General features: G+C 47.4%; 1 protein-coding gene across 3 annotated transcripts in view; it reads left to right on the top strand.

Annotated features, from left to right (window-relative positions):
• The window catches only part of HDLBP (high density lipoprotein binding protein), a 43,226-nt gene that overhangs the window by 8,711 nt on the left and 7,656 nt on the right, over positions 1-26,859 (top strand). Inside the window, exons 1-21 of one of the 3 annotated variants that reach the window (XM_006267041.4) lie at positions 3,588-3,674; positions 9,555-9,622; positions 10,912-11,024; positions 12,126-12,280; positions 13,098-13,313; positions 14,986-15,192; positions 16,211-16,426; positions 17,287-17,493; positions 17,781-17,888; positions 18,646-18,750; positions 19,017-19,095; positions 19,828-19,967; positions 20,545-20,649; positions 21,054-21,167; positions 21,542-21,628; positions 21,791-21,922; positions 22,962-23,180; positions 23,997-24,218; positions 24,456-24,674; positions 25,709-25,847; positions 26,374-26,519. In XM_006267041.4, the coding sequence (XP_006267103.1) occupies positions 10,949-11,024; positions 12,126-12,280; positions 13,098-13,313; positions 14,986-15,192; positions 16,211-16,426; positions 17,287-17,493; positions 17,781-17,888; positions 18,646-18,750; positions 19,017-19,095; positions 19,828-19,967; positions 20,545-20,649; positions 21,054-21,167; positions 21,542-21,628; positions 21,791-21,922; positions 22,962-23,180; positions 23,997-24,218; positions 24,456-24,674; positions 25,709-25,847; positions 26,374-26,519 (2,892 nt within the window). In that variant the 5' untranslated portion in view covers positions 3,588-3,674; positions 9,555-9,622; positions 10,912-10,948. Of the gene's footprint in view, positions 1-3,587; positions 3,675-9,554; positions 9,623-10,911; positions 11,025-12,125; positions 12,281-13,097; positions 13,314-14,985; positions 15,193-16,210; positions 16,427-17,286; positions 17,494-17,780; positions 17,889-18,645; positions 18,751-19,016; positions 19,096-19,827; positions 19,968-20,544; positions 20,650-21,053; positions 21,168-21,541; positions 21,629-21,790; positions 21,923-22,961; positions 23,181-23,996; positions 24,219-24,455; positions 24,675-25,708; positions 25,848-26,373; positions 26,520-26,859 lie in introns of those variants that run through there. The other 2 variants (XM_006267040.4, XM_019499832.2) reach the window with 2 other exon arrangements.

Below are 26,859 nucleotides of genomic sequence, written 5' to 3' on the forward strand. Positions count from 1 at the left end.
CATCAGGAGGCACTACTTCACAGTTGGGGCGGCTAGGATCTGGAAGCAACTTCCAAGGGAAGTGATGCATGCTTCTACCTTGGGTCTTCAAAAGGAGGCTAGATAATCACTTAGCTGGGGTCATTTGACCCCAGCATTCTTTCCTGCCCATGGCAGGGGGTTGGACTTGATGATCTGCTCTGGTCCCTTCTGACCCTACCAACTATGAAATGCCATATGCCAGGGTTTGAGCAAACACCCCTTTTGTATCATGGGTGAAACTTCTCTAACATCTCCCTAATGGTCTGCAGCACTTTCTATGTGGGATGAGGGTTGCTTTTACTTTTTCCCTTTTATACACTCTTTTCTATCCTACGTGCTTGTTCCTTTTTATGTAGCAGGGATGTCAAACTTGTTTGACCTGTCCATGTTGAATCTGGGCCCATGTCTGGTAGAAGGGCAAGTTGGGGTGCTAGTAAACCCTGTGGATGCCTGAGCCTTCACCACTTGCCCTGCCTGTTAATTCTTAGGCCCTCCAGGAATCTTGCAGGCCAGAAGACGTGGCTCTAGGTTAGATCTGTCCTGTGGGCCGTGTTTGATGATCCTCCTATACAGCATTCTGTGGTCCTCTCGGGAGGACACCATACATTGGTTGTAAGCTGATAGTTACATCATTTTATTGTCAGAGTGCCCAGCAACTAAATAAATCTTTGAAACAAACACTTCTGACCGTGAGGCCCAGTAAGGTTAAACGAGCTCAGAAATTCACCCTTCCCCCAGCCTGTCTGGGCAGCTTTCTGCCCAGTGCCAGGAACTTCTTGATAAAGGTAGCTGGTTGAGATCAGGATATTATTCCCTAAGTGAGCTCTAGTAGGGATGCTCTTTCTTCTGAGAGCCCTGTTTAAGGGTACAAACTTCCCTTATATTTAAGTGTGGACCATATATGCGGGAAGATGATGGGACTGCAAAGGTGTAACCAAAGGCAGAAGTGGCCTACAGAATCCTTGTACCTGGTGCCAATGGAGAAAGTGGAAGTAGCACAGCTTGATTTCCAGATTTTTAGGGGAATTTTTACAATTGGAATAGTTTCTTCCCAGATTGTAATTTAAGAAAATTTTGTCTGGAAGCTGCTAAGACTGAACAAAAATGAAACCCTGTTATGCCATTTTTAGCCACATTTTGTAGCAAACTTTTTTTCTCTCTCCTGATGCAATGAATAATATTATTACAGCTTCCATCCCAACATAAAACAAAGTTTTTTCTTTGGGCAATAAATATGGCTGACATGCCATATCTTTGGGCCCATACTTTGCTCACGTAAGATTTTTTTTTTTTTCCCCCAAGTGTTCTCCAATTTGCAAAAGGCGTTTATTCTGTGTAAGGTCATTTCCACCCCCCCCCCCCCCCCTGCATTGTAAAATCTCTCTCTCTCTCGCTCACGGTTGTGGAGGGGGCCGAGGCTGGGTATACTGATAGACTTTTCTGATTAATCTAGTGACTTGAGTGTGCAAATAAGCATCCAGAGGACAGGATCTGGGTTCTGTTCATTCATATTTTGGATATCTGAAGGTATTTAATAGATGATGATGCACCACAGACGCTCTTTTGGGCTACTTGGGTTGATTTTGGGGTTTTTTTTTGGTTGTGTGTGTTTTATGTTGTTGTTGTTTTGTGGGTTTTTTTTTTTTAGTCAAGGCTGGTAGTTCCCAGCTAGAGAAAAATGAGCATCTCTTGCAGGAACAGAGCGAAAAGCAAGCCTGGGAAAGGTCTTGGAAAGATGGCAGCTTATCTGGAAGTGAATGTGGCACAAGAGACTGATCTTTTCATGATCACTGCTGCAGTGGGTGGAGGTCCACAAGCTTTTCCCATCCGAGACATCTGATCCTGGGAAGAGCAGGGCTAAGATAGACTTCTGTTCCCCAATATTCATGAAGGTGGTAAAAACCAGATATGTCCTGTCTTTAGTGCTTGACTCAGTGTCCTCCCGAGTTTTATATCCTCACTTTTTTTTGTCCCAGTTTCTGTATATTTCTTCCAGTAAACCAGGGAAAGGAGCTGCCAGCTAGGTCAGCTAGGAAAACTGATGACAGTGCATGTGTCTGTCAAGCACCACCCCACTTGTCACATGTTGACACCATGATCTCTCTCTTTTTTTTTTTTTTTTTTTCCCCTGGAGGCCTCCTTGTCAGGTCTTCTCAAAAGTCCTCAGGCCAGGCTCCCTCTCCAAACCCAGCTGAACCCACAGGATGCCAGGGAGGTAAAGGAGGGACCATATTTTTGTGGGATGTGTGGCAGCATCTTTGACCCTCCACAGCAAGCTCTTCTGTGCTCACCATCCTGGCCCTGTGTTCCATGACCGGTGTTCTTTTTTCTCTCTCTTACATGTAGTTGCCTTTGCAGATGGTTGGGGTAAGCTGTAAGCCCCTCAGGAACTCTGTGCTCCTCTGGAGGGGTGGATCAAGGTGGGAGTGACCAGGGCAGTTTGTTCTCACTGACTGCAGCAGTGGGAGAAGGGGGAGGCAGGTCACAACAGGCTTTTTAGCTTCCCTTGAAACCATAGTTTTCCTTTATCCTCCCACAGGAAGTCTCCACACTTGAGCATGTGGGAGGAACAGGCCATGACAGGCTGTTCTTCTCCCCTATGGAAACTTTTTCCTTCCTCAGGGGAGAGCAGGCTATGACAGGTTTCGCCATATATATAAAAAATAAATAAATAAAAAAATCATCTCTCTTCCAGGTGTGGAGGTAATGTGCTGTGGCAGGCTGTTCCACAAGCTCCTTTGCTGTGGTACCTGGTGGCATACACCATACAGGCCAGGCATTGCTTTCTCAAATTTATTTATTTATTTATTTTTAAGCCATGTCTCTTAAAATCTATAAAATAGTTGAGCAATCCCTCCTCGGCAGTTGTGGGGGAGAGACTGGAAAAAGATGCAGGAACCTGCAGTGTGGTGGAGTGTAGAAGTTAAGGTGGGATAGGAGCATTCAGGTCCTGCTACAAAACTGAAGCCTGTCCCTAGGGAAGACCTGGCTGAGCCAGAAGGAGATGGAGATCGGGCATCACATTTCAGTCAGGTGTTACCGGCTGGGGTTACTGATGTCGCTCTTGCAGTATCTCCTTTCACTGAGGATAAGTAGGGAAATCCTAGGCCTGCCGCCTGCCTGCACAGGAGCTACTTGGGTACTCCGGGCTTTAAAAGGGGCTCGTTTTGGTTTTTTTTGCAGAGCACTTAAGGTGGGATTTAAGCCCCTCCGTCCTAAACCGTAGCCCGCAGAGCCGCCCCGATCGCAGCAGGCCCCAACTCTGCTGTGTTCGTATTAAAGGGGCCCAGGCCAGGCTTGTGGCCTGAGGCAGTGGTGTTCTTGACCAGGCCGGGCCGCCCCAGACCGCCGCTGCGGCGCGACCCCTTTCTTCCGCGCCCCTCGGGCTGAGTCGGCCCGTGGGGTGGGGTGGGGCTCCGGGCCGTGAGGCGAGGGCGGCGGACACCTGCCCCCGGGGGGTCGGGGCACTGCGCGGGGCGGCCGCGCTGGCAGGGCCGGGCCGGGCCGGGCCGGGGGGCGGGGCGGGGCCCGGCGCCGTGACGTGCTTGCTGGGGATTGGCGCGGGCCGCGCTATATAGCAGCGGCCGCCGGGCCCTGCTGCCCTCCCAGGAGCTTCGGGCTCTCCGGCAGCAGCGCGAGCGGGCCCGGCCGGAGTGAGTGCGGCTGTGAGCGGGGGCAGGCCTGGGCAGCGCCCCCGTCCCCACACCCGGGGGAGCGGGCCCGGGCCTCCGTGGGCCCCGCGGGCGGGAGGGGCCGGGGTCGGCACCTACGTGTCAGCCGCGCATGGGCCGCAGCGCCGCCGGCCTGGTCCCAGTGCCCCGCGCCCGCTTGGCCCGGCCCGGGGGGCGGTGACGCTGGCAGCCCCCGCGGCAGCTCCGAGTCCCGGTTGTGTGTGGTCGTGTGTCGTCCTCCACCCCCCCCCCCCACCTGGGGCTGGGGCTAGCGTGGGTCCCGCCGCGGCTGGTTCCCGCTCCTGTTTATCCGCGCACTGCTGGGCCCAGGCCGGGAGACAGGGCGCGGGAGTGGGGCTCGGTGCAGGAAGCTGGGGCTGGGTCTGCATCGCTGCTGCTGTTGAGGCCCCGGCCCTGGCCTGCCTCTACCCCTGCAGTGCTGTCCCCAGCTGGCTCCCCAGCCTCTCCTCTGGGCACTTCTCCTAGCCTGTGGCCCTCCAGGCGGCCTCGTGGCCGGGCAAGGATGGGCTTTCTGTGTGGCAGCCCTGTGCCCAGGCACAGCCAGGCTTGTGGGCCACCAAGGGAACTGGGGTGGCCTTTTGTCCTGAGGCTGCCTGGGTGGCTTGCACCTTCTCTCCAAGGCAAGTGGGAGCCACATCAGGGGCTTGAACACCTTGGTAGGGAGCAAACTGCCAGGATTCCCCCCCGCTTCTCTGTCAGAGGTATCCTGCTTCCCCCCTGCTGTGCACCGTGGCTTGTCTTGGGCTCCTGCTGGGCGCCACATCAGTCTTACGCAGGCTGGACAAATAAGTTCTTTTGCAACTTTTTTTTTTTTTTTAAAGGGGGGTGGGATGAGCCAACTGGCTTATTTCAGTCGCTTCATGGTAAAAGGCAGGTGAGTAGCATTGGCTGGTGACTTCCCTCTTGACACCAGCTTTGCCAAGCTGACAGCATCAGAAACTGGTGTTGCCAGGGTTCAGGGGCTCGGTATATTTCCTGGCCAGTGCAGCTACTTCTCATGTAAAACTGGGAAGCGCCTTACATGTCAGTTGAGGAGCTTCAGGTCTATTTTTCAGGAGGTCTTGTCAGGGGAATATCACAACAACTGCCCAGCCCTTCTCACAATAGCACATCTCCTTAATTCCCCTAAGGAATTCCTGCTTCTCCTCAGTGTTTCTAATACCTGTAATGATCATGTCCACTGCATAGTCATCACTAAGTTATGCTGCTCATGTCCAACATGCTTTGTAAATTAGTCCTTCCAGCCTCCTGTAGGCTTCCTCCAACTTCTCAGGATCTTCCCAGGAACCCCCTCTTTGCTGAGCAGTGTCACCAGAACCATGCAGAGATGGACTCTAGCTTTGTTTTCAGCCAAGCTGCATTAATGTCTTCTCCCCAACCCCACCCCTGCCATACTGTATTGGAAACTCATGGCTAATTTGATCCTCTGCTTTTTTAGTCCTGTCTCCTTCCGTATTACAGTTGTTCCTAGTTCTTCCCTAGCTGTTGGGTACCTGACTAATTTTTCTGTATTTTCCATTCAGGCTTAGCTGCTTGCATGCTTGCTTTTTCTCTCTGTGTTTATACATTTCTAAGCCTCTTGATATAACTGACTAAACAGAAGATGTCCTCAGATCTGTTGGTTGATGACGTGGGACTGAACCCATGTTGCCTTAAAGGGAACTTGGTTAGTGTCTAACTTCCCCAGCATCCGCCATGGGTCAGTTACTAGGGACAGGTATCTGGTATTGTGCTAAACATGTTTCACGGAGGCAAATTAGAAATGATCTTTTTTGCACGTACAGTCTTTCATGTGCACTTGACAAGTAGATTTGCTGTGGGTTCCTGGCCCTTTAAGGATGCCCCTCCCCCTCCAGGCAGCGATGAATGGTCGCTGGTACAGGCAGTGCTGAGGTGGCATTTGTGGAAATTACATTCTCGGCTCCATAGACAGGGATCACTCTATGTTGGGCACTCCCCGAGCCTGCCTGAACTTCCATGTGGCTGGAAAACCTGCTTGCCCTCCCCGGCTGGCTTCAGATATGAGGGCTTCTTAACTTTCAGGATTTTTTTTTCCCCCATATTGATGAGGGTTTTGGGTTTGTTTGTTTTTTTTCGCCTTGTAACCTTGACTTCTGCCTAAGCAAAGCGTTATGAAAAACCTCATATTCCCATTTGGAGCTTGTTTTCTTTATTCATAGGACTGCTTTATAACAAGCAGTCTGAATTGCTCCCAACAACGTGTGCGCAGCTGGGCTAGGCTGCTTGCTTTCTGTAGTATTACTGACACGTAGAGCAGCCGTGGAGAGGAAGCTACCAAAAAAAAAAAAAAAAAGTAAATCCGGTTGCTTTAAAAGAAAACTGAGCTTGCTTCCCTTTAATGCAGCCAGTCCCAGCAGAAATTACATGAACGGGAGCCAGTCACCTTGTCTCCCTGGGCTGGTTCAAGTTGCAGGGGAGATCAAAGGTGTATTTGAAGTGGAAGGTTTTGAGAGAGGAAAGTGGCAGGCAACTTCAAGAGTAGACATGGTTGATGAAGACACTTTCCATAGCAGGGAGAACAGAGGCTTGCAGTTTCCCCAGATCAGATGCTGCATAGCTGAAATGTAGATGCAACTCTGACCAGCCTGCCTGAGGGGTAGTAAATTCTCTCTCACCTTTTTAATATTAAAAAAATGGGCTCAGACTTTAGGTACCAGCTCTGGTTTCAGGTATCTCAGAGACTGCCTGACCATGGGGCACCAGAGAGTTGGTACTTGGGGTGGAGGAGATAGCAGGCTTTCTCTGAAACTAAACCAAAGGTGAGTCCTGTCTGGATTGCATAACTTACCTTGCATGTCACTCTGCAAGGCCAAACAGTTTCATACGCTTTAATCTGCTCTTGTCATTAAGCCTTGCCTCTAATTAGACCGTTTGGGTCTTTGACTCTTGGGAAGTGCTCATAGGCAGTACTGGAGAGGGGACCTAGCCTCTGCTTCAGGAAGGGAGGAGTCCTACCCTGCTTGGAGCTGCCAGAATACAGACTATGGCATCTTCTCTTCTAGTGGGTGTTACTGGTAGGTCTCTGGTCTGGCAGACATGGGAAATTAATTTCTGACTCTGGACAAGAGCTGAGTTTTATGGTGACAGTAGCTACCAAATGAAGTAGTGGGAGGGGGAAAAACACTACATGGCCAGTCTAACAACTGATTTAGTTAAGGGGTGTATATATCTTACTGCACTCTTAATGCATTTCTTAAGATAGGATGTCTGAGAGGCTCATTCGGTTCCCTTCTCGGAAGATCTTGTCCTCATATGAGACAGCTGAAAATATAGCTGCCAGAAGTGTTAAATGTTCTATGACTTTCTTGCTTCTTGGATCTCAGTCACCATGGTTTTGCAAAGGATGTTTCCACATGGGTCCATAGAGGGGAGTCGGACCTTGTGGCAGATGATGGGACAGACCCTAGGGCTGGGAAGTGATGGTTCCCTGCTCAACCTTACAGTTTCCAATCCATTTAGTTGTATATAATTCTCTGTTTACCATGATTAACAAAATGCAAAACATTTTAATTAAAAATAGATTAAAATGGCACATGATTTGCTACTGCTGTCCAAAAATGCTGAGCCTGTTGATAATCTAAATCATGCCTTGCTTTGTAGTGCCTATGTATTTGTCCCTGAATACAGATATTTCCCATGTGGCCACAAGTCTGTTCATAGATGCTCTTCAGAATTACTTTTCTTTTCTTAAATAAGAATAGCTATGACTGTCATGTTGATCCTCTCTTGTCTAGAGTGGTAACTTGCCCAGTGAGCTCCTGAAATCTGCAGAGGCACAAAGCCAGCACTAAAAATTATGAAGCCATTTGGTGCACGTTAGCCTGTCGGTTTGTTGGGCCAACAGAATATGGCCTTAAGCTCTGCAGTAGCTTTGGGGGCCCTTACTGGCCTATATAGGCCACTCTTTGGTGCATTCTGCTTCTGTGTATTGGCTGTTTGGCCCCTTCTAGTTCTAGCCCAGTGTGAATGTCTGAGGACTGCAATATGTCTCACTTGGGAGGATTAACTGTATTAACTCTTAGTGTGTGGTATTGATGATGAAGCAGTAATTCACACTGCTAAACCTGCCCATGGATTTCTGTTCATAAATGCATAGCTCTGCTTCTTTGGTGTTTAGTTTTAAAGAGATTCTGCAGCTGGTGGGGACACACTGAAACCAGCAGCTGTGCCCCAAGGTTATGTCCCTGTCTGACAGGGACTAAATTAGGTTACAGAGCACTGACGCCTTGGGTCTTTTAACTTCAGCCACCTAGGAGCAGAGCATGTGTAAAGTAAGTCTGCACCTGGTTAGCAGGAAACTGCCCTTGGAAATCTGAATCCTTCCCTGAGCACAAGTGGATCAGGATCTATGTGGGGCTGTGGTCTTTGACCTCAGTGTAGACTTGTGACAGCTTGTGGCTGGGGTAGTCGTGTTCCTACTCTGGTCTTACTAACAGCTCAGCATTGGTTGAAGACATCTTTCTTCATTGATGACACAGTGGACTGGAGCCAAAGCTCTGGCTGAAATTCTGGTCCTTTGCAAAAACGGGTTGGGAAGGGTGTGACATCTTAACGTGCTTTTTGACTGCATTGTGGCTTGACTTGTTTAGGGTTGTAGTCTTTGATATCATCATAGACTTCCAACGGTTACACTATTGACTAGAGACTTTCCTAGGCTTGTGTCAGCCATGCTTGTATGTTCCATAAGGAATGTGCCAGTGTGTTTTTTGTATTATAAGTGTTGTATACTCCTAGGAAATGGCTAGGTCTTCTTTTTATATCTGTTGGATGCCATCTTGAAGTAACCCGGTAGTATTGAAATAATCTTAATGTTCACAATCAAAACTAATAGAACCATTGTGTAAACAGATGTTGTTTTAGGCCTAACCAGGGCCCATTGAAGGCGTTCAGTGCCTTTTGAGTTAGCTTTGGATCATGTCCTTTTGCTCTGTGACCTTATTGTTGTCCTTATTATCTCTTCTTGATCAGTTGCCCTTACCTCTTGTGCCATATTTCATTTGGGTTATAACATCTTTGTAGCAGAAACCTTGCCTTGACTTTTGAGAGAATCCTGACACACCTTGGGGCAGTCAGATGATCAGTATATCAGTTTATTGAAGGCGGGGGGAGGGGAGGGGAGAAAGGACATAAGAGCTGAGTGGTATTTATGCGTTGCTCACAAGCATTTTGGAGTAGAACTACTTGAAGGTGGGTAGTCAGTCTGCTTCTGCAGTTCAGACCCTTGATTTCTGGGGTTGCCTGTATGCTCACTTAATGCCTGCAGTTTTGGGGGACCTGCACATCTTGCAGGAGCATTTTGATTAAGTTAAGATGCACAGTTCAGTGTGTGAACATGCATTGTGCATTATTTATTTATTTTTTTTAAAGTGGAATAGCCATCAGCTGTCTCCATACAGCTCTGTGCCTCTGTCTTACTTGTGCATTGATTCACCCAAGCTCCATTAAACTACATTCCTGATTTCTGACTGATGTCAGTTTTATTGGCGGGTTTTCAGATTGCTAGTTTCCTCTGACTAGATGGTTTGCTGCTGATGTTGTCACTTGCAAGCCTAAAACTTCAAATTCATCTTCTACATCTGTTACTAATCTGCACTGTTCTAGCCTGATATTACACAGCTTGGTCACTCTGCCATCCTGCCTACAAAAAATTGACACTAAATCCCATGGGAAACTTGGCGTTGGCTGTGGTAAAAACGTAATGGAGGCTATGCAGTACTATGTGATTTTGTGCTGGAGCTTATGAATAGGATGAAGCTCTTGTCTTCTGCCCTTGTGGAGAGGAGAAATTTAACACTGTTTTTTCCTTTCCCTTTTGTAAAGCAAAAGCTGGCAGGCTGACAAACGGGCAGTTTACAGGACGGACTCTCTGGCTACTGACCATTTAGCTGGTAAGTGACTGTTTTGCATGTACCTAAGTTTCTGGGCCACTTGCTCTGTAGAGAGAGTGCCAGTGTTTTTGGCAGTGACTATGTAATTACATGTATGTTAAATCTTCAGTGGCTGCATGATGATCTGTGCTGTGGGGATGCCCTTCCTAATATCACCCCCTTTCTAGTCTGCAAATGCTCATGTTGGATAGGACAGCTGCAGAGAATTTGACTTCTAATTCAGAAATGGCTGGTGGAAGAGGAGGAACTGGAGGACTGAAGTTCCAAATGCCCTGTAAGATGCTTTCCACCCCACCAAAGCTGGGGTTACCAAGTTCTGTTACTGGACTGCATGAGGAACCTGGACTTTGAGTTGGCTTAGATAGGGTGACCATAAGGAAATGCAAGGTATCTGGGACACTCCTGCCACCGCCCACACCCCCAACAATAGTACTGCTCCAGGCACTGGTAGAGGCCAGTGAGCAGGGGTGTGGATGCAGTCCGGTGGGGAGGAGGAGTTGCTTGGTGCACCATGCTGCTCCATTTCCCTGTTGCAGTGTGCCCCTGCAATTCCAGGACTTCTTTTTTTAAATTTTGACGAATCAACTAGGACCAGCCTACGAAAACTAGGACTGGTCCAGCCAAACTGGGACATATATGGTTACCCTAAGTTTAGACCTTGTGCTGCCTTTAAGCAGATTTCAGGTCAGTGCTGGGAGAGGTACTTCATAACTCAGCATCTTGATTTGTCCTGGAGCAAGGCTTGTATAACTCCCAGCAGTGTTGGCCACAGTTATTCTTCCTTTGCAAGCTAGAAGTGAGGTGGAGTTGCAGCCAACCAGGAGAAAGGATATGGGGTGCCAGGAACAGAGCAGTGCTACCAGCTAAGTCTGGCACTCCTTGTGCTGCAAGAGCACTCCAGGCCCAGAAGGCAGGAGAGCAAGAACCTGTGAGATTAAAAAGTGGGGATGTGGCAAGATGCGGAGCTTTCCTCAGCACCTGTGTTGTCCTTTTGCTGCACAACTGGCCTCCTTTGGTGAATAGGCAAGAGCTATGAAAGGAAACAGTTGCAGTCCCCTGTTGGGACTGATTCAACATCAGTCTGCCTCTTCTCATTTAGAGACAAAAATTTCCATTCAATTAAATACTACTTTTTGAATTCTTGGAAGGTGGATGTTTTCCCAGTTAGGAAGCTCTTGAGTGAACAGTGTATCCTCCATTCCAAATCCAGCTCTAAAATCTCTCTATATAGAGAGGTTCCCCCTTTCCACATCTCTGCTGGTGACCTCAGTGCATCTTCTCTCCAACAGTGGCATACCCGGATTGTGTGTGGGTGGGAAATCGACAATGAGCTCGGTGGCAGTTTTGACCCAGGAGAGCTTCGCTGAACACCGCAGCGGCCTGGCGCAGCAGCAGGTGAAAGGTAAGATGGCATTGGGAGACTCCCTTGAAACCTTTGCTTACCCAGTCCCTCCACAGACAATTGCCTGCATAGACTAGGTCTCCTGCTGTCTTAAAATTACCTCAGAACTGCTGTGCTCCTTGTGGGAGGCAAAAGATAAGGTCTCTTTGAATAGTGATGGTCTCAAGTCTTCCCGCCAGCAATGAAAAAGCAATATTTCATGCTCATCTGGCAGAGGTGTGAATAACTGAGCAAGGTGTGAAACCACTGAAAATTGGGCCCGTGTCTTCTGCAAAGGATCCTTGCCTACAGATGACAGACATGACCGGTGCATCCTGTAGGACAGGCTAGAGCTGAAAGAGCACTGTGCAGTGCTCTGAGGGCACTTATTCTCAGTAAGAGAACCAGGCACAGGAGAATCAATTCCCTCCCAAGCTCGCTCAAGGGGTTGTGGAAAGGGCCACAAGTACACGGAAGAAGCTATTGAAGGAATTTGTTTCTATCTTTCTCGGCTTGTAGGACAGTTCACTAGCTTTAGTGGCATTGCATGTATCTGTATCAAGGCTTGATTTCAGTACAGGGTGTCTAGAACTCCTATTTTGAAAGTGAATCAGATTTCAGGTTTTGTTGTATCAAGACAAGACTGATGTTAAATCGCAGCATCCAGGATTTTATTGGATTCTGCTCTTCAGCTGTGTAATGCTACCCCACCCCTCCTTCCAGGAGTATTTCTTTACTTCTGGTCTCATTCTACCCCTTCCCCCTTCACTTTTCTTTCCATTTGTGTGATCTCCCAAATACTCCATCCCCAAAACTGGCACTACTTGTTGTTTGATGCCATCATGCTTGGCTGTGCTTGTGTGATATTTGGGCTTGCCTACTGTCTTGTTTGTCCTAGGGTGGGCTAGGACTGTCTTGCTGTTCTACTTAGCACAGTGAGAGTCGAGGTTGGCAGAATTGTTAATCACCACTGAGATGAGTTGTAATAGTACACAGCCTGTGTGCCCTTTGTCCTAATTAGCTGGCTCTGGTAACTAGATACTTGCAGTAAATATGAATGGAGTAAGTATAACTGCTAGCAGTGGAATCATTTTCTGATTTGCCTGTTTTTTACTTTGCTAGTTACAGCTTTAAACTCGGAAGAAGAGAGTGATCCTCCAACTTACAAGGAAGCCTTCCCTCCACTCCCTGAGAAAGCAGCATGTCTGGAAACTTCCCAGGAGCCCGCTGGTGCCTGGAGCAAAATCCGACCAATCAAGGCTTCTGTCATCACTCAGGTTGGTGGGGATAGACTTTGTGCCCCCTTCCCCCTAAAGGAGCAGATTGGACCTCCCCTTCCTGAAGAATTCTCCCTACAAAGCATACTGGAGGGAGGGCGGGGAGGTATTTGTCTCTTGTTCTCCCCTTCAGTAACCTGCGTTTGGGGATGGGAGTTCCATGGGGACACGTTGAGTCAGCAGTTTTGCAGGGCTCTGCCTGTGGAGGAAAGAGGGCAGAACACCTTTGTGGTGGTGAATGCAGTGAGGGATTGAAACAAAACAGGAACTTGGTGCTCCTTCACAAAAATACCCAAAACCCAGCATAGTCTATTCTTGGGGTTGCCAAGAGCATTCAGAGCCCCAATAGTTAACACAGTGAATACCAGATAGGACGTAAAACCTCATAGTTCATGGCTAGAGCCAGTTTCTTACAAGTGGAACAAGACTTGGTTAGCAAAGGGGGTAGACCCTCCCATGACCACCTGTTGTAGTCTTGTACCTTTCTCTGAGAGATGCTCAGTGTTAGCCCCTGAAACCAGGTCCTAAGCTAGGAGGTCCGGGGGGGTGGGGTGCAGGGGTTGTTGCTGATCTGTCCAGTGGTTGCTCTCATTGTGATGGGAGATTTCCCAGGTCTGTGAACTTAAGCTGATTGACCTGTCTTCAATTCTGCTTAGTCTTCCAAGCCAGTTTGCAGCCAGAATCTCGCTCAGTTATTACCTGGGGAGGAGATTCAGTGCAATAACCCAGTTTTAGAAGGAGGGCATGTGACTGTAACTAAGCAGTTAGGGTAGTGTTGAATAACCTGCCCTTCCCTTACCCATCTCTGGCTGAGCAGGTGTTTCACGTGCCACTGGAGGAGAGGAAATACAAGGACATGAATCAGTTTGGTGAAGGCGAGCAGGCCAAGATTTGCCTAGACATCATGCAAAAGACGGGAGCTCACTTGGAGCTATCTCTCGCTAAGGACCAGGGCCTTTCGATCATGGTCTCTGGAAAACTGGAAGCAGTCATGAAGGCTCGGAAGGAGATTGTCGCTCGACTCCAGACCCAGGTGAGTGCACTGAACTGTTGTTTCCTTCTGGTCTCTGCTTGTCCCCCATGGCCTCTCATGTTTGGAGGCCTTTGGGTGTGTGTGCTTGTAAACTGAAGGGTTGTTGTTAGGTGACTAATTCAGCTTTGCCTCTCATCTTTCAAAGTGCATAATTGGCAACTTAGAATAGAGACTAGACTTAAAATAGGGTTCAGAGCTAATTACAGGGCATGCAGACTCCTCCCAGGACTAGATCCTGCAATATGTTATGCAGACAGATGTCTTGTAGTAAGAACCTGCACCTGGAGAGACTGTTCCTCTTCAGAGAGTTGGCATTGCATAGAGGGGCTAGCCATTGGCCAAACCTCTACACCCAAAAATGGGAGAGAGGTGGAAGTTCCTCAGTGTACTGCAGTTAACTTGTAAGGGAAGTTCTTTGTAATGGAGATTCTTGATTTTGGTAAAGGAAGACTAATATTAACAGAACATTTGCTGCCTTCCTTCACTGCTGTATCTAAATCCCATTCATTTAGATTGATGTATTTTATAATCAAGGGGATCTTTCTGCTTTGTATTCCACACAATTCCATGTGCATTTAGGATTTCTTAAATGCAGTTGCCAGTTAAGATGACATTAATACATGCCCTGACCTTGGTACCTGTCCACCCACACACTGCACCAAGCCAGATGGTAGATAACAAAGGTGCAAATGGTGTATTAGGGTGTGTTTTGAACAAGCAGCACAGGCTGTATTGTAGTAGGAATAGAATAACAGGTTTTGGGGACACTGGGCAAGTGTCATAGGAAGCCACCATTGCAGTCCCTTTTAAGGGCTGTGCATTTATATGACATTCTTGCCTTATCCTAGCCCCCGATCAGTAGAGAGCTAATCTGGACTTTACATCAATTTTACCTCGTTTTAAGTTTTATAATTAGTTTCATGGCTATACAAATGCAAGCATCAAAAGCTCCTGTGTGGTGTCAACTGTAAGCTGTCACGAAAAAGAGTTCAAATTAAAATGATGGGTTAAAATGAAAGGAAAGATTCTTGCCACAAAAGAAGCACTAGTAGCAGAGTCAGAGTGGATCCTGGAAGAGAGGGCCTCAGCCTGGGATGGGAAATGGTGCCTTCTACCTTGTGAACAGGCTGCTGACGCAGACCAGTTCAGTACTAGATTACCACTTAGTAGCTGTTCTGTAAGCTTTTTCCACAGGGCAGGATTGGTCTGCTTGTTAGAGGACATGAATTCATGCTGCTTGTCCTTGGCAGCTGTGGGAGCAGAGGTCCAAGGGGTGTGTGTGCACTTAAGTTTTTTTAAGTGCCTTTTTTTTAAAGTGCCTACCCTCATGGCATTTTCTCCTGTTGTAGCTGCAGTACAGTAGTGCACTGCTATGGCCTATGCTACATGTGGAGGGACCTCACCACTGGTGTGGAGGGGACTCCAAGGTACTCAGTCTGTCGCTTGCATTTCAATTGCTAAGTTTGCTCACCCCTATTAAGTCAAAGCTTGCTTCTCTCCCACTGCTAATGCAGGGTGTGCAGAGAGTATGTATTAATGACCCATGTCTCATGGAAAGAATCTTGAGTTGTAAGGCATGACAGAGTTGCTGGTAATGCAGAGAGCCTCTATCTTGGTTCACCTGCCTCTGACAGAGATGGTCTCACTTGGAAGTTGGTTCCTATGTTTGTAGGCTTCAGCAACTGTTGCCATCCCCAAAGAACATCACCGCTTTGTCATCGGAAAGAATGGAGAGAAGCTGCAGGACCTGGAGCTCAAAACTGCAACCAAAATCCAGATCCCCCGCCCGGACGACCCCAGCAATCAGATCAAGATCACCGGCACAAAGGAAGGGATAGAGAAGGCCCGACATGAGATCCTGCTGATTTCTGCCGAGCAGGTAATGAACTGGCACCTTCCTGCTTACTGTATTTTGAATACCTAGGCATGTACTTCAACGCGAGGTGTTGGCCTTCTAGGACAAAAGGAATGTAATGTAGTGGTGAAGCAGTGTTCCAGTTGCAGCTCAGGTCTAGGAGTCTGGAATCCTAAGGTGCTCACTAGGCACATGTATTAAGTTGCTCATCCTGCGTTTTTTCCCAGGTCTATAAAAAAATAGATGGGCAACATTTCACTTAATATTTTCCATATCTGGGTGGGTAGTACCTCTATCCTGAATGCTGCCCATGTTGGGTAACATCACTTTTGCACGTTTACCATAAAGGTGCTCCTGCCAAAATATTGATCATAGAAGTTTGCCTGCCCTTCCATGTTATAGCCCTCCTCCAGCTTGCCTCAAATCCTGATATTCTTTTTGATCAGCTTGAGTATAATGGAGTTCTTGGGGGGGTCTTGCTGGCAAAAAAGATGGACCCTCTCAGCAGTGACGAGCAGCTCTTGTCCTGTATCTTCCCATTTGGCAGTCAGGCTTTAACTTGTATCCATTCTTCCAGGCTTTCCAGGATACTCTTCACTAGTCAGGGCCAGTGTGCTGCCAGCAGATGCAGCTCTTTCTTTTAGACTGTCCGAATAGCAGATGGATCCAGCTGCAGACTGACTTGTAGTAAAGGGTTGCTCCCTGGATGGTGTCTGAACACACTGAAATCTGTTGCTGAGAGTGCCATGGCTTTCTTTGGCCAGATGTATATAGGCTGATGGACTTGAGGGTCATAAAAGTACTAAGAACCTAAATGACTACATCATTATCTGTAGTATCTTGTAGGAGTTGGGGAAAGGATGTACTGTAAGATCAGGTAAGCATGAAACTTTAAGAATGCTTTGTACTGATGGGTATGTTAGAAACAGAATTGATTTTGAGAACTTAGTCTTTGCTGGAAGGGACTTCTGAGCATACTTTACCCAGGATCTACCCATGGAGCTCTGTAAAGAGTCTGTCCTCTTGTTTTGGGTCTATCTAGGATAAACGTGCTGTGGAGAGACTGGATGTGGATAAGGTGTTCCACCCCTTCATCGCAGGCCCTTACAACAAGCTGGTGAGCGAGATCATGCAGGAGACAGGGACACGCATCAACATTCCACCACCCAGTGTCAACAAGACGGAGATAGTCTTCACTGGAGAAAAGGAACAGTTGGCCCAAGCTGTAGCTCGTGTGAAGAAGATCTATGAGGAAAAGGTATGGGTGGTCTGTAGAAAATGCATCCTGTTCCTTAAGCTTACCTTTCCCACTTAATGTCTCCTGTCAATCCCTTTGTATCCTTCCCAGAATGTAGTCCATCTTTTGGATCCCATCAGCTATGTTGACATCTCCTATTACAGAAGAGTGGATCTTTTGGTAGCTTAGGCTTATTTCCAGAGAAGGTGACAGATGTTTGACTCAACACATTTCCTGAAGTTGGCCGACTGCATACCGTTTGAGTTGTTGTGTTTTTAATCTCAAAGGTCTGAGTGGGAAGGCACAGAACTAGGAAGGAGGAGGCATTTGAAGGTGTGGCTTGAAGACTAGAATAGGCAGTTGCTTAACACAACTCTGCATGTAATGGGCAGCTGAAGAGTGAATTTGGCTCCTGCTAACCTCCTACTAGCTGGCACTGTTCTGAAGTGCTCTCTCCTCAGCTAAGTCTGTATTTGTTGAAATCCTGGCCGTAATCAGCTTATGGCATGGTAGTCCATGTACTTAGTGTTGTGGTGTCACCTAGAGGACACTATTGGGGATCTGGGCCTCACTGTGCAAAGGACTAAGTGTGTGAGTGCTTCTACCTGCTCGTGCTGAAAGGACTGTGTGCCACAGCGTAGTCTAATAGTAGGTCTCATGCTTTATTTGAGTTGTAAGCATTGGACTTCCCTTATGAGACCTACCTTTTTAAAATATGGAAGAGTGTAAATTGCCCTGGGTTACCTTACAACCATCTTATTCATCCTTGCTTTCTTCCTTTCTGGGTGAAGAGTTTCACTATATCTGGTGGCTTCCCCTCCCTCCTCTCTCTTCCTTCCCTGCCCCTTGTGATTGATGCCCTAGTGCCTCTGCCCCCACAGAAAAAGAAGACTACGACTATTGCAGTGGAGGTGAAAAAGTCCCAGCACAAATATGTCATCGGCCCCAAGGGGAATTCCCTGCAGGAGATCTTGGAGAAAACTGGAGTCTCAGTCGAGATCCCACCCACTGACAGCAGCTCTGAGACGGTGATACTGCGTGGTGAGCCCGAAAAGCTTGGGCAGGCATTGACTGAAGTCTATGCAAAGGTAATGCTTACAGTGTAGGTCACCTTTTCAGAGTCTCCTCTTTATGTGCCCTGCTCCAATAAGAAATAACTTTCTGCTCTATTCTGCCTGAAAGGTAAAAGATTTGAGCAGATTCTAGAGCACCTGGAGGAGGGGGCCTTGGATATATCATGCTCTTGCCTGCAAAAGTTAGCTTGAGAATCCTGTACCAAGTAGGCTAGAGCAGAGGTTAAAATGAAGTAGGCCTAGTGTGTTGGGCAAGTTACAGCAGGCCTTCTTCATAATCATAATGTCTGTATTCTTCCTAGGCTAACAGTTTTACCGTCTCCTCAGTCTCTGCCCCTTCTTGGCTTCACCGTTTTATTATTGGAAAGAAAGGACAAAACCTGGCCAAAATCACTCAGCAGATGCCAAAGGTAGGGAGGGCATGGGGTGACTTTGCTTACACTGCTCTATTCAGCTGCGCCTTTCCTTGAAGTGGCTTTTGCTGCTTTCTTCTAACCTCTTCCTAAAGCCTCTGGGTGTCTTGGAGCTACTATAGGACACCCTTTGGGGATGGATGGGGCTAGGGAGGAGAGCATACTTCCTGACAAGATGGTCTTTCTGTTGGGCTCAGACTGCATCCTGTTCCTCTAGTTTTACATAATTCTAATCTAGTGCCCAGTAAAGTGTCACCATGTACATGTGTGCAGCAATTGTGCCAGTATAGACTAATTTACAGTGCTGTCAGATAGTCTAGTCAGACACAGTACTATCTGCCAGTGGAGTACATTGCTGCGCTTAAACTCGCCTGTAGACTGTGACATTAGGTTTACTTTATTCTGGCTCAAATTGCATTGGAGTTTATTCATTTGCATTAATTGTACATGTATACATGGCTACTAAGTATTCATCAGTGTGGTGGTTATACTCTATGGTGCTGCAACCTGGGAGTTTTGGAGGGTGAGAGAGATGGTGGGTGTGTTGTGTAAAGTTGCTTTCAATGTTGGGAATAAAAACTAAGCCATGCAACCTCTGATACAGGTCACCTTCCTTTCAAACAAATAGCAAGATGGCATGCAAGTTTGCTTTGCTCCCTACCAGGAGTGGAAAAAGCCAGCCTTTGCCAGCAGTGCTGATTTGGGTTGTGCACTTACAAGTTCTTACTGGGGTCTGGTCTCATCTTATTCAAAGGTTCACATCGAGTTCACGGAAGGGGAAGATAAAATCACCTTGGAGGGACCCACAGAGGATGTTAATGTGGCTCAAGAACAGATTGAGGCCATGGTCAAGGATTTGGTGAGTTGGCATGTTACAATTCCTGGTAAAGGAATGAATTGCTAAAAGCAATGAGCAGCACAAACCAGAAATGTGTGTATGCGTTATAGAGCCTCAAGAACTTTACCCCTGAATTGAGAAGATACAGAAAGCAGGCAATATAGTGACTGAGTACTGGGGGGTCCAATATTGCTGAAGTCCAGTATTGCTAATGAGACACTATTAGGGGCATAAAATGCAAGAGTTTGTACCCTTCAGGCCAGCTAACATCACATGATTCTTTGCAGATCAACCGGATGGATTATGCAGAGATCAATGTTGATCACAAGTTCCACCGACACCTCATTGGAAAGAACGGAGCCAATAGTGAGTAGGAAGCCTTTTGATAGACAAATGCAAGGGGCCATAGAACGTTTATCTCACCTTCATTAGGCAGTGGCTGGAATTCTGTGATCTAATGATCCGTTGGCTTAGCACTTAACAGGTGCTCACCGGAAGAGCTCTTAGCTCGGAGGACACTAGAACAACGTGCAATGCAGTGGTTTTTGTTTGGTTTAATTCCAAGTTGTCATGGATGGCCTTCACACCCATAAACTCTTCTTCTCTACTAGAATGGAAAGATGTTAAAACTTCCCTCCTTTGAGTTGCTTTGTAAATGATGCAATGTGCTAATCATCTGCTATAGTCCAAGATTAGCCCCTAAATTCATGTTTGTTCCTCAAGAACAAACCAACATGATTTTATCTAAATAGCTGGATTATTCAGGTGGAGGGAGAGGTGTTAGGGGCATGGAGAATGGAAAGATGCTGCATTCTGGATATATCCCTTAGATTTGTGGACACTAGGCTGTCTTTTGTAGTTTCTTGTGTAGCAGACAGGCCTGTTCTCGCTGACCTTCTAGGCTGGGAAAAGTTTTTTGCTTCCCTTTTTTTCCTATTTGTATTTGCTTATTTTCTCTGTGGAAAAGATAGAGCCTCTTTTCGAGGCCAATTTGGGGTACAAGGTGTCCTTGTAAAACAAGTCCTTGTGTGAGGCCTGGACTGGCAAACAAGCTGTGATATGCTCATCTGTTTCTTCAGCCCAGTATTTGCCTTGCAGTTAACAGGATTAAGGACCAGTACAAGGTGTCTGTGCGCATCCCCCCAGACAATGAAAAGAGCAACCTGATTCGAATTGAAGGAGACCCTCAGGGGGTCCAACAGGCCAAGAAAGAGCTGCTGGAACTTGCCTCACGTATGGTGAGTAGGAAGGTGCCATGGCTTGATCCTTGAGAGATCCCAGTGGCAAGGCTCTTGTACCAGTACTTCTAACTCATGCTTGTGCAACAAGGGGCTTCACCCCAGCCAGTACTTGTGTGCCATGTACTGTGCAGCTGCTAGTGGCAGAGTAAACTTGATTCCTGCCTGTAGCTTTAGAGCAGGGTTTTGACAATGTTTTGGGGCAGAGTGCAAAAAAACACCCACAACCTTGACTTGTAAAATGTTGGTGTGCAGGGGAGCAGACGGTGGGGGAGTCGTGAGTGGCCCAATTCTTGTTATGGCAGCACAGCCCTGACCCCTTCTCTGCTGTCCACCCCAAGGTACAAGTGCCAAGCAAAATGCCTTTAAGTGCCACACTCTGGCATCTGTGCTGGGGGTTGCCTACCCCTGCTTTAGAGCATCCGTCTATCATTCCCAGGTCACAGTACCTGTAGCTTGCCAGAGGTGATTGGTTATTTGGGAGCTGTTACTGTCCCATAATTGTCAGGTGTCAAACTGGGAAAATTGAAAGGCGCAGACTCTGCTGTTTAACATTTTGTGGTATATATTCTCACAGGAGAATGAACGTACCAAGGACTTAATTATTGAGCAGAAATTCCACCGAACCATCATTGGGCAGAAAGGCGAGCGGATCCGAGAAATCCGGGAGAAATTCCCAGAGGTGAGGCTCCCCAAGAATCCTGGTGCCTCTACTAATATTTGTGGGTTTCTCTTCATTTTTAAGTGTTAGGGTAACTGACTGCAGTTCTCTTTCAGCTGGCTGCAATGCTTTAGTGATGCCCACCCCACTCCCGATCTCATGGGTTTTAATAATACTGTAGCTGTGACATGGTACCCTGGCATAGAGTTCTAAGAGAACACATTTCTAACATTTGAGTTTGAGTAATGCCATTGTTTGTTGGCTACTCAGGTGTGCAAACTGTTGGCAAATGTACAGGGCATTCTTGGCCCCTGTTGGGAATTCTTAAAACACTCTTGAGGGGAAGGTTCCTCAAATATGAGGGCCTCACTGATAATAACATTGAATTTTACATGATCTTGCCCTGAAGTGATTGCCTCTTGCAGGTTATCATCAACTTCCCAGACCCGGCACACAAGAGCGACATTGTTCAACTCAGAGGGCCCAAGAATGAGGTGGAAAAATGCACCAAGTACATGCAGAAGATGGTGGCAGACCTGGTATGAGAGCTTTGTCATCTTCCTTCATGGCTTGTGTGGTTTTGGGATGGAGAACTGACCCAACTTGATATATCTGGCACTTTAACATCAGAGTAGATGAGTGGGACCCCTATATTGTGGTTGATATTTTTTAATAAGACTTCAGGTTAATTTGGTGGAAAGGAGTTGGTTTCCCATCTTGCTGGCTTCAGTCTCTTAAGTGGCTGTACTTTTCTGACCTTAGTCTCATTAATCATAAGGTATTTAAGGGGTAAGAAAAGACTCTAACCTGGGTAAGAGTTTCAACAACAATAGACAGCATGAGGCATTGGCAGGCTTGTTTAGTGTAACTCCATCTCCATAGCTAACTAATTCCATTTTTCTCTATTTGGAAGGTTGAGAACAGCTTTTCTATTTCTGTCCCCATCTTCAAACAATTCCACAAAAACATCATTGGGAAAGGAGGTGCCAACATCAAAAAGGTGAGATGATCAGACTGGTTCCTCTGACATTAAATGAAGTTCCCTTAGCTCTTTCTCGTTCTGCTTTCAGCTTGGTTCCACATGCTCATCTATTTAAAATGCAGTTTACCTCCCAGAATGTCCTCTGGCACAGGCCACATCCTATAATGTATTTTGTTGCAGATCCGTGAGGAAAGTAACACCAAGATTGATCTCCCGGCGGAGAACAGCAATTCGGAAACAATTGTCATCACGGGCAAGAGAGCAAACTGTGAAGCTGCTCGCCACAGGATCCTCGCCATCCAAAAAGAGCTGGTAACTGGGGTCCTTACTTTTACTGCAAGTGTTAAAATGGGTCATGAGCACTTGACAAAACCTAGGAGACTCCAAGAGAACCAGGTGCATAAAAACAAAAGGATTATGAAGAAGAGCCCTAGAGACTTAATTGCTCTAAATTCTTGTTTAGCTCATGGTTTGAATCTTGGGGGAGAACTGGGGAGTATTTACCTAAGAGACCAGGTTCTCACTAATGGTTCTTGTCTTAGGTCTGACTATTTTTGTCATCCTCTTCAGGAGGGTCTTTTATATCTATCTTGGCAAGGTGGAAATCTTGAGTACAAACTTCTAAAATAGCGGTTAGACTAGGAGAAGCTGTGCATTGACTGAATTCTAGAAAAGTAAAGCTGTCTGACTAGTGAGGACGTTCTGCTGTGTGAACATATTCAGGATTTCAACAAGGCTAGCACCTGAGCTCTTTAGTAAAATCACCCTACTACTGAGGTTGCTTTACTTTGAAACCACCTTCTCCAGATAATTATCAGGATGATTAAAAATGGTGCCCTCAAAACCTAGCAAGGTATATCAAGGTGTTATCAAGAGCCTGCCCGGGCAAGATAAGTCCAGTATGTTCTCGTGTTCATCACTTATGCTGTGGCTGCTGTTCTCTATACTGAGGCTTTCATGCATTCCCATTAAGACTTCTGATGAGAATCTCTGCGTTTGCAAGTTGATTTATATTCTTTTCGGATGATGATGAAATGCACTAAATTCCCTTGTTCCCAAACTGTCCCCATGACATGGGAGGTAATGCTTTCTCAGCACAGTAAAGGGTAGAGGGAGACTGACATGTGCTAGCTCACACAGCATCTGCTTGGCAGATATCCAAGTTGCTCTCTGCTCAGATTTGCTTTTAATAAGTAGCTTTGTGAACATCTCCCAGTGGCCTCCATGCCTGCTGGGAGATGAGCTGAGGAGACAAACAGGCTCTGTCTTTGTCTCTCTCCATCCCCAGCAGTTTCCTCCAGCAACTTGCCATGCAATGTGACCTTAATTACCTGGTGCTGTCTCCTCCTAGGCCAACATTACAGAAGTGGAGGTCTCCATCCCTTCCAAGCTGCACAACTCGCTCATCGGTGCCAAAGGCCGCTTTATCCGTTCCATCATGGAGGAGTGCGGTGGAGTCCATATCCACTTCCCTACTGAGGGCTCTGGCAGTGACACTGTGACCATCAGGGGCCCTGCCCAAGATGTGGAGAAGGCCAAGAAACAGCTGCTGCACCTGGCAGAGGAGAAGGTGAGGCCTGCCTTATAGGGGTGGATTAGATCCTTCGGCATGGTTATTTCTTCCTAGTGTGTTGCTGTTCCCCTCTGGCATCCCATGGGAAGTGCTGGAAGGTATGGACAGTGCAAGAATTTTGAGTCCTTAGTCATTCTGGAAACAGATAATTCAGTGAACTAAGTGCTCCAACTAGCTCCCTTTATTTTGATCTGGCTCTTGCTCAAGCATGGTTCTCTTATTTCAGAATGAAGAAACAGAAATGTTAACTTCCCCTTCCAATTGAAATATTGGTGTCCCTTGGTATAACTGGATGTAATTAAGGTCTCCAGTTGAAGGACTGATATACAGGATGGACACTTAATAACAAAAATATCTCCAGGAAAGGCTTATGGATCAAATCAGCTCATCTTCTTCTTTATAGTCTGGTTCATAGCTGCTGTAAAACAGCAAGTTGGAGTCTGAAGGGACATGATCTTACCCTGCAGTGGACTTGCCTCTTGTGCATAAGTGTTCCCTGGAGTGCTCCCATCTTCATCAGTACCCTTGCTTAATGTTCTTGCAAGGTCATGTTGCAGCAAAGAAACATTTGAGTTGTTGCCTCTTAGCCTAGTCATACCTGTTATGATACCAGACTTGCTTCTAGTTTTGCTTCGGCTCCAAAAGCTTGAATTTCTGAGTTATTGGGCACTTGTCCCTCTCAGCAGACATGCATGTACCATGCTAATCCTGAAAAGTCTGCATGTTCCTGAGGCATGTTAAATGGTATATTCACGTATGTTTGAGTATTCATACATGCTCTGTTCTCTGCGGGTGGGCTCTGTTTCTGTGCAGCAAACAAAGAGCTACACAGTGGACCTTCGCGCCAAGCCAGAGTATCACAAGTTCCTGATAGGCAAAGGTGGTGGCAACATCCGGAAGGTGCGTGATAACACAGGGGCTCGTATCATCTTTCCCACCTCTGAAGACAAAGATCAGGAGCTCATCACCATCATGGGGACTGAGGAGGCTGTCAAGGAAGCTCAGAAAGAATTGGAGACACTCATCAAAAACCTGGTGAGGAAGGAACTCCTTTTCTCCTTCCCTCATGCTCCTTTATGGTGAAGAAGGAATTACTTGGCATCTGCCATCACTGAACTAGCTAGGTGGCTTGGAGTCAGGACAGAACCTCCATAGGGTGGGGTCTGTGGGAGCTTATGAATGAAGGACCTGGTTAATGGTTTGTTTGTTTTTAAACGCAGAAGTGGAGTGTAGTAAGCATGCATGGCTGTTCTGTGTCCCTTTTGTCTGTAGGATAACGTAGTTGAGGACTCCATGATGGTGGACCCCAAACACCACCGCCACTTTGTCATTCGCAGAGGGCAGGTCCTGCGTGAGATTGCTGATGAGTATGGTGGTGTGATGGTCAGTTTCCCCCGCTCTGGCACCCAGAGTGACAAGGTTAACCTTAAAGGAGCAAAGGATTGTGTGGAAGCAGCCAAGAAGCGCATCCAGGAGATCATCGAGGACCTGGTACTTGTCCATCAGGCGTAGCTTAGGCTTGCCTCAGGAGGGAGCCACTTAACAGCTCTTCCTTGCTTTAATTGCTCCTCCTCTTTGCCTCTAAACCTCCCCTCTCTAATAAGTAGAGTCTTGATTTCATACAGTCTTACAGGCCTGAGGAGCAGCAGGCTCATGTTCACTACTATAGCTCCTATGTCCTATCTGGGATGCCTTGCCCTGGTACTGTTTGTGACCAGGCTTTAGCCTGTCTTGGGGTCATAGACTGGGAAAGCTGCCTTTGCTGGGAGTTGAGATTTCTTTGAATCCCTAGCCCAGGCTTTTTCCAGGAAGGAGAATGGGATGGGGTAGTTTTGTCTGCCTTAGTGATACTAAAATTGGGACGGTCCTCCCTATGCCACTTCACTTGCGGTCCCAGCAGAAATGTGGACGTTGATCCCAGTTCACACCATGCTATTTAGCCCCGTAGTTTCCTGGGGGTGGGGATAGAATTTGTACCTCTTGCTGCCCTTTGTTAAAGGGCAGCTTTATCGTGCTCTCAGCTCAGTAATGTACTTGGGGGCTGGTGAGACTGTCCCTATCCTGCTCTAAGGTGCATGGAGCCCTTCAAGCACTGGGTGCAGTTGGGGGTTTCCTTCCTCCAGAAGTGGACCAGCCATGTCAGTGGGGGTTCTTGGAGCAGACCAGCAGTTAATGACCCTGCTCTTCCTCTGGTCTCCTTAGACTGTTACTGTTCAACCCTACTGGGCAGCAATCTTGAGAGGAGCATGGGCACAAGAAACTTGAATTGAGGTCTCTAACTTCATGGAGGGGTGGGGGGGTACAGCTTTAGATTTCAAAGGCTAGCCTTCTGCCACTGAAATGAGGATTTTGACACTTGGGAAGAAGAGTTGTTGCTGTGCACCGTGGCCCCCTCTGATAGCTTTGTCCATATGGACTTTGTCTGGTGGCAGGTGTTTGCCTGCTGTGCATTGACCAAGCAGGAAGGTGGGCAGTACAATAGGACAGCCTGGGTCATTCAGGCTCTTCCTCTTTCATCTGTGCAGGAAGCTCAGGTGACAACTGAATGCGCCATCCCCCAGAAGTTTCATCGCTCCATCATGGGCCCCAAAGGCTCCCGGATTCAGCAGATCACTCGGGACTATGGTGTTCAGATCAAGTTCCCTGACAGAGAAGAAAACCCAGGTATGGGGTAGGGAGAAAAGTGGTAGGTTATATGCTAGGAAGAGGAGGTGGGATGGGCACAGTATGACATTGGTTTGGTCTGTTAAATAAAAAATTAGGCCAGGTGGAATTTGAGAGACTTTTCTAGGTGCTAGATCTTAAGGGGAAAATCTTGCTTCAGAGGAGCAGCAGTGGGCTACAAACAGAGCTCGTACTGTGTTGGCTGTAAGGACTGATATGCAGAAAGAACCCATCTTGGGCTGGGGAGGATCTAGTCTGGGCAAGTCATGGCAGGTTTGTTGGCAAAGGCTGTCCAAACGCAACTTCCAGTCCAGGATGGAGCTGAGGCAGAGGTGGTGCTCTCCGGAGACAGCTTCATGTGCAGCAGTAGGGCAGCCTGCAGGAGCTTGATGTGGTGGATGTCGTTCCTGTGCTCAGAACTGGGTGTCCTGGGGTTTTCCTGAGCAAGGTGGAAGATGTATGCTGTTGTGGGAGGAATGCCAATGGCATAAGCAGTTGAGTGCGGAATCCTGTGTCACATCCTTAGCCCCTGCCACAGAGCCAGCTGTGCAGGAGAATGGAGAAGAGGGTGGAGAGGGCAAGGAGGTGGACCTCAGCTCACCAAAGAAGTGTGACATCATCATCATCTCTGGACGCAGAGAGAAGTGCGAAGCAGCAAGAGAGGCTCTGCAGGTATGCAATGCTGCTGGGTCTGGCTGGAGTCCTACTGCTTCTCTAACCTGCTCATGCCTGGAAGCAGGAGACTTTGACTGGCAGAAGTCTGAGAGGCCATAACCACGCAGGCATGCTTTCGGGGCTGTGTGGTCAACTGTATAGCAGGCAGGGAGGGGCAGTTAAACTCCACCTTCATATGTGGATTTCTTGGACTGATGGGTCTGGAGAAGGGTGCCAGTTGACCCCTGTATAACTGTGAAGCTATAAAGAGCCCAAACACTAGTGAGTTCTTGAGCCATGGGGTTTTACTACCAGGCTTGTGAGAACAGTCTAGGCACATCAGTCAAGCTGTGCTTGC

The sequence above is a fragment of the Alligator mississippiensis genome, chromosome 7, assembly GCF_030867095.1.
Source record: "Alligator mississippiensis isolate rAllMis1 chromosome 7, rAllMis1, whole genome shotgun sequence".
Classification (NCBI taxonomy): Eukaryota; Metazoa; Chordata; order Crocodylia; family Alligatoridae; genus Alligator; species Alligator mississippiensis.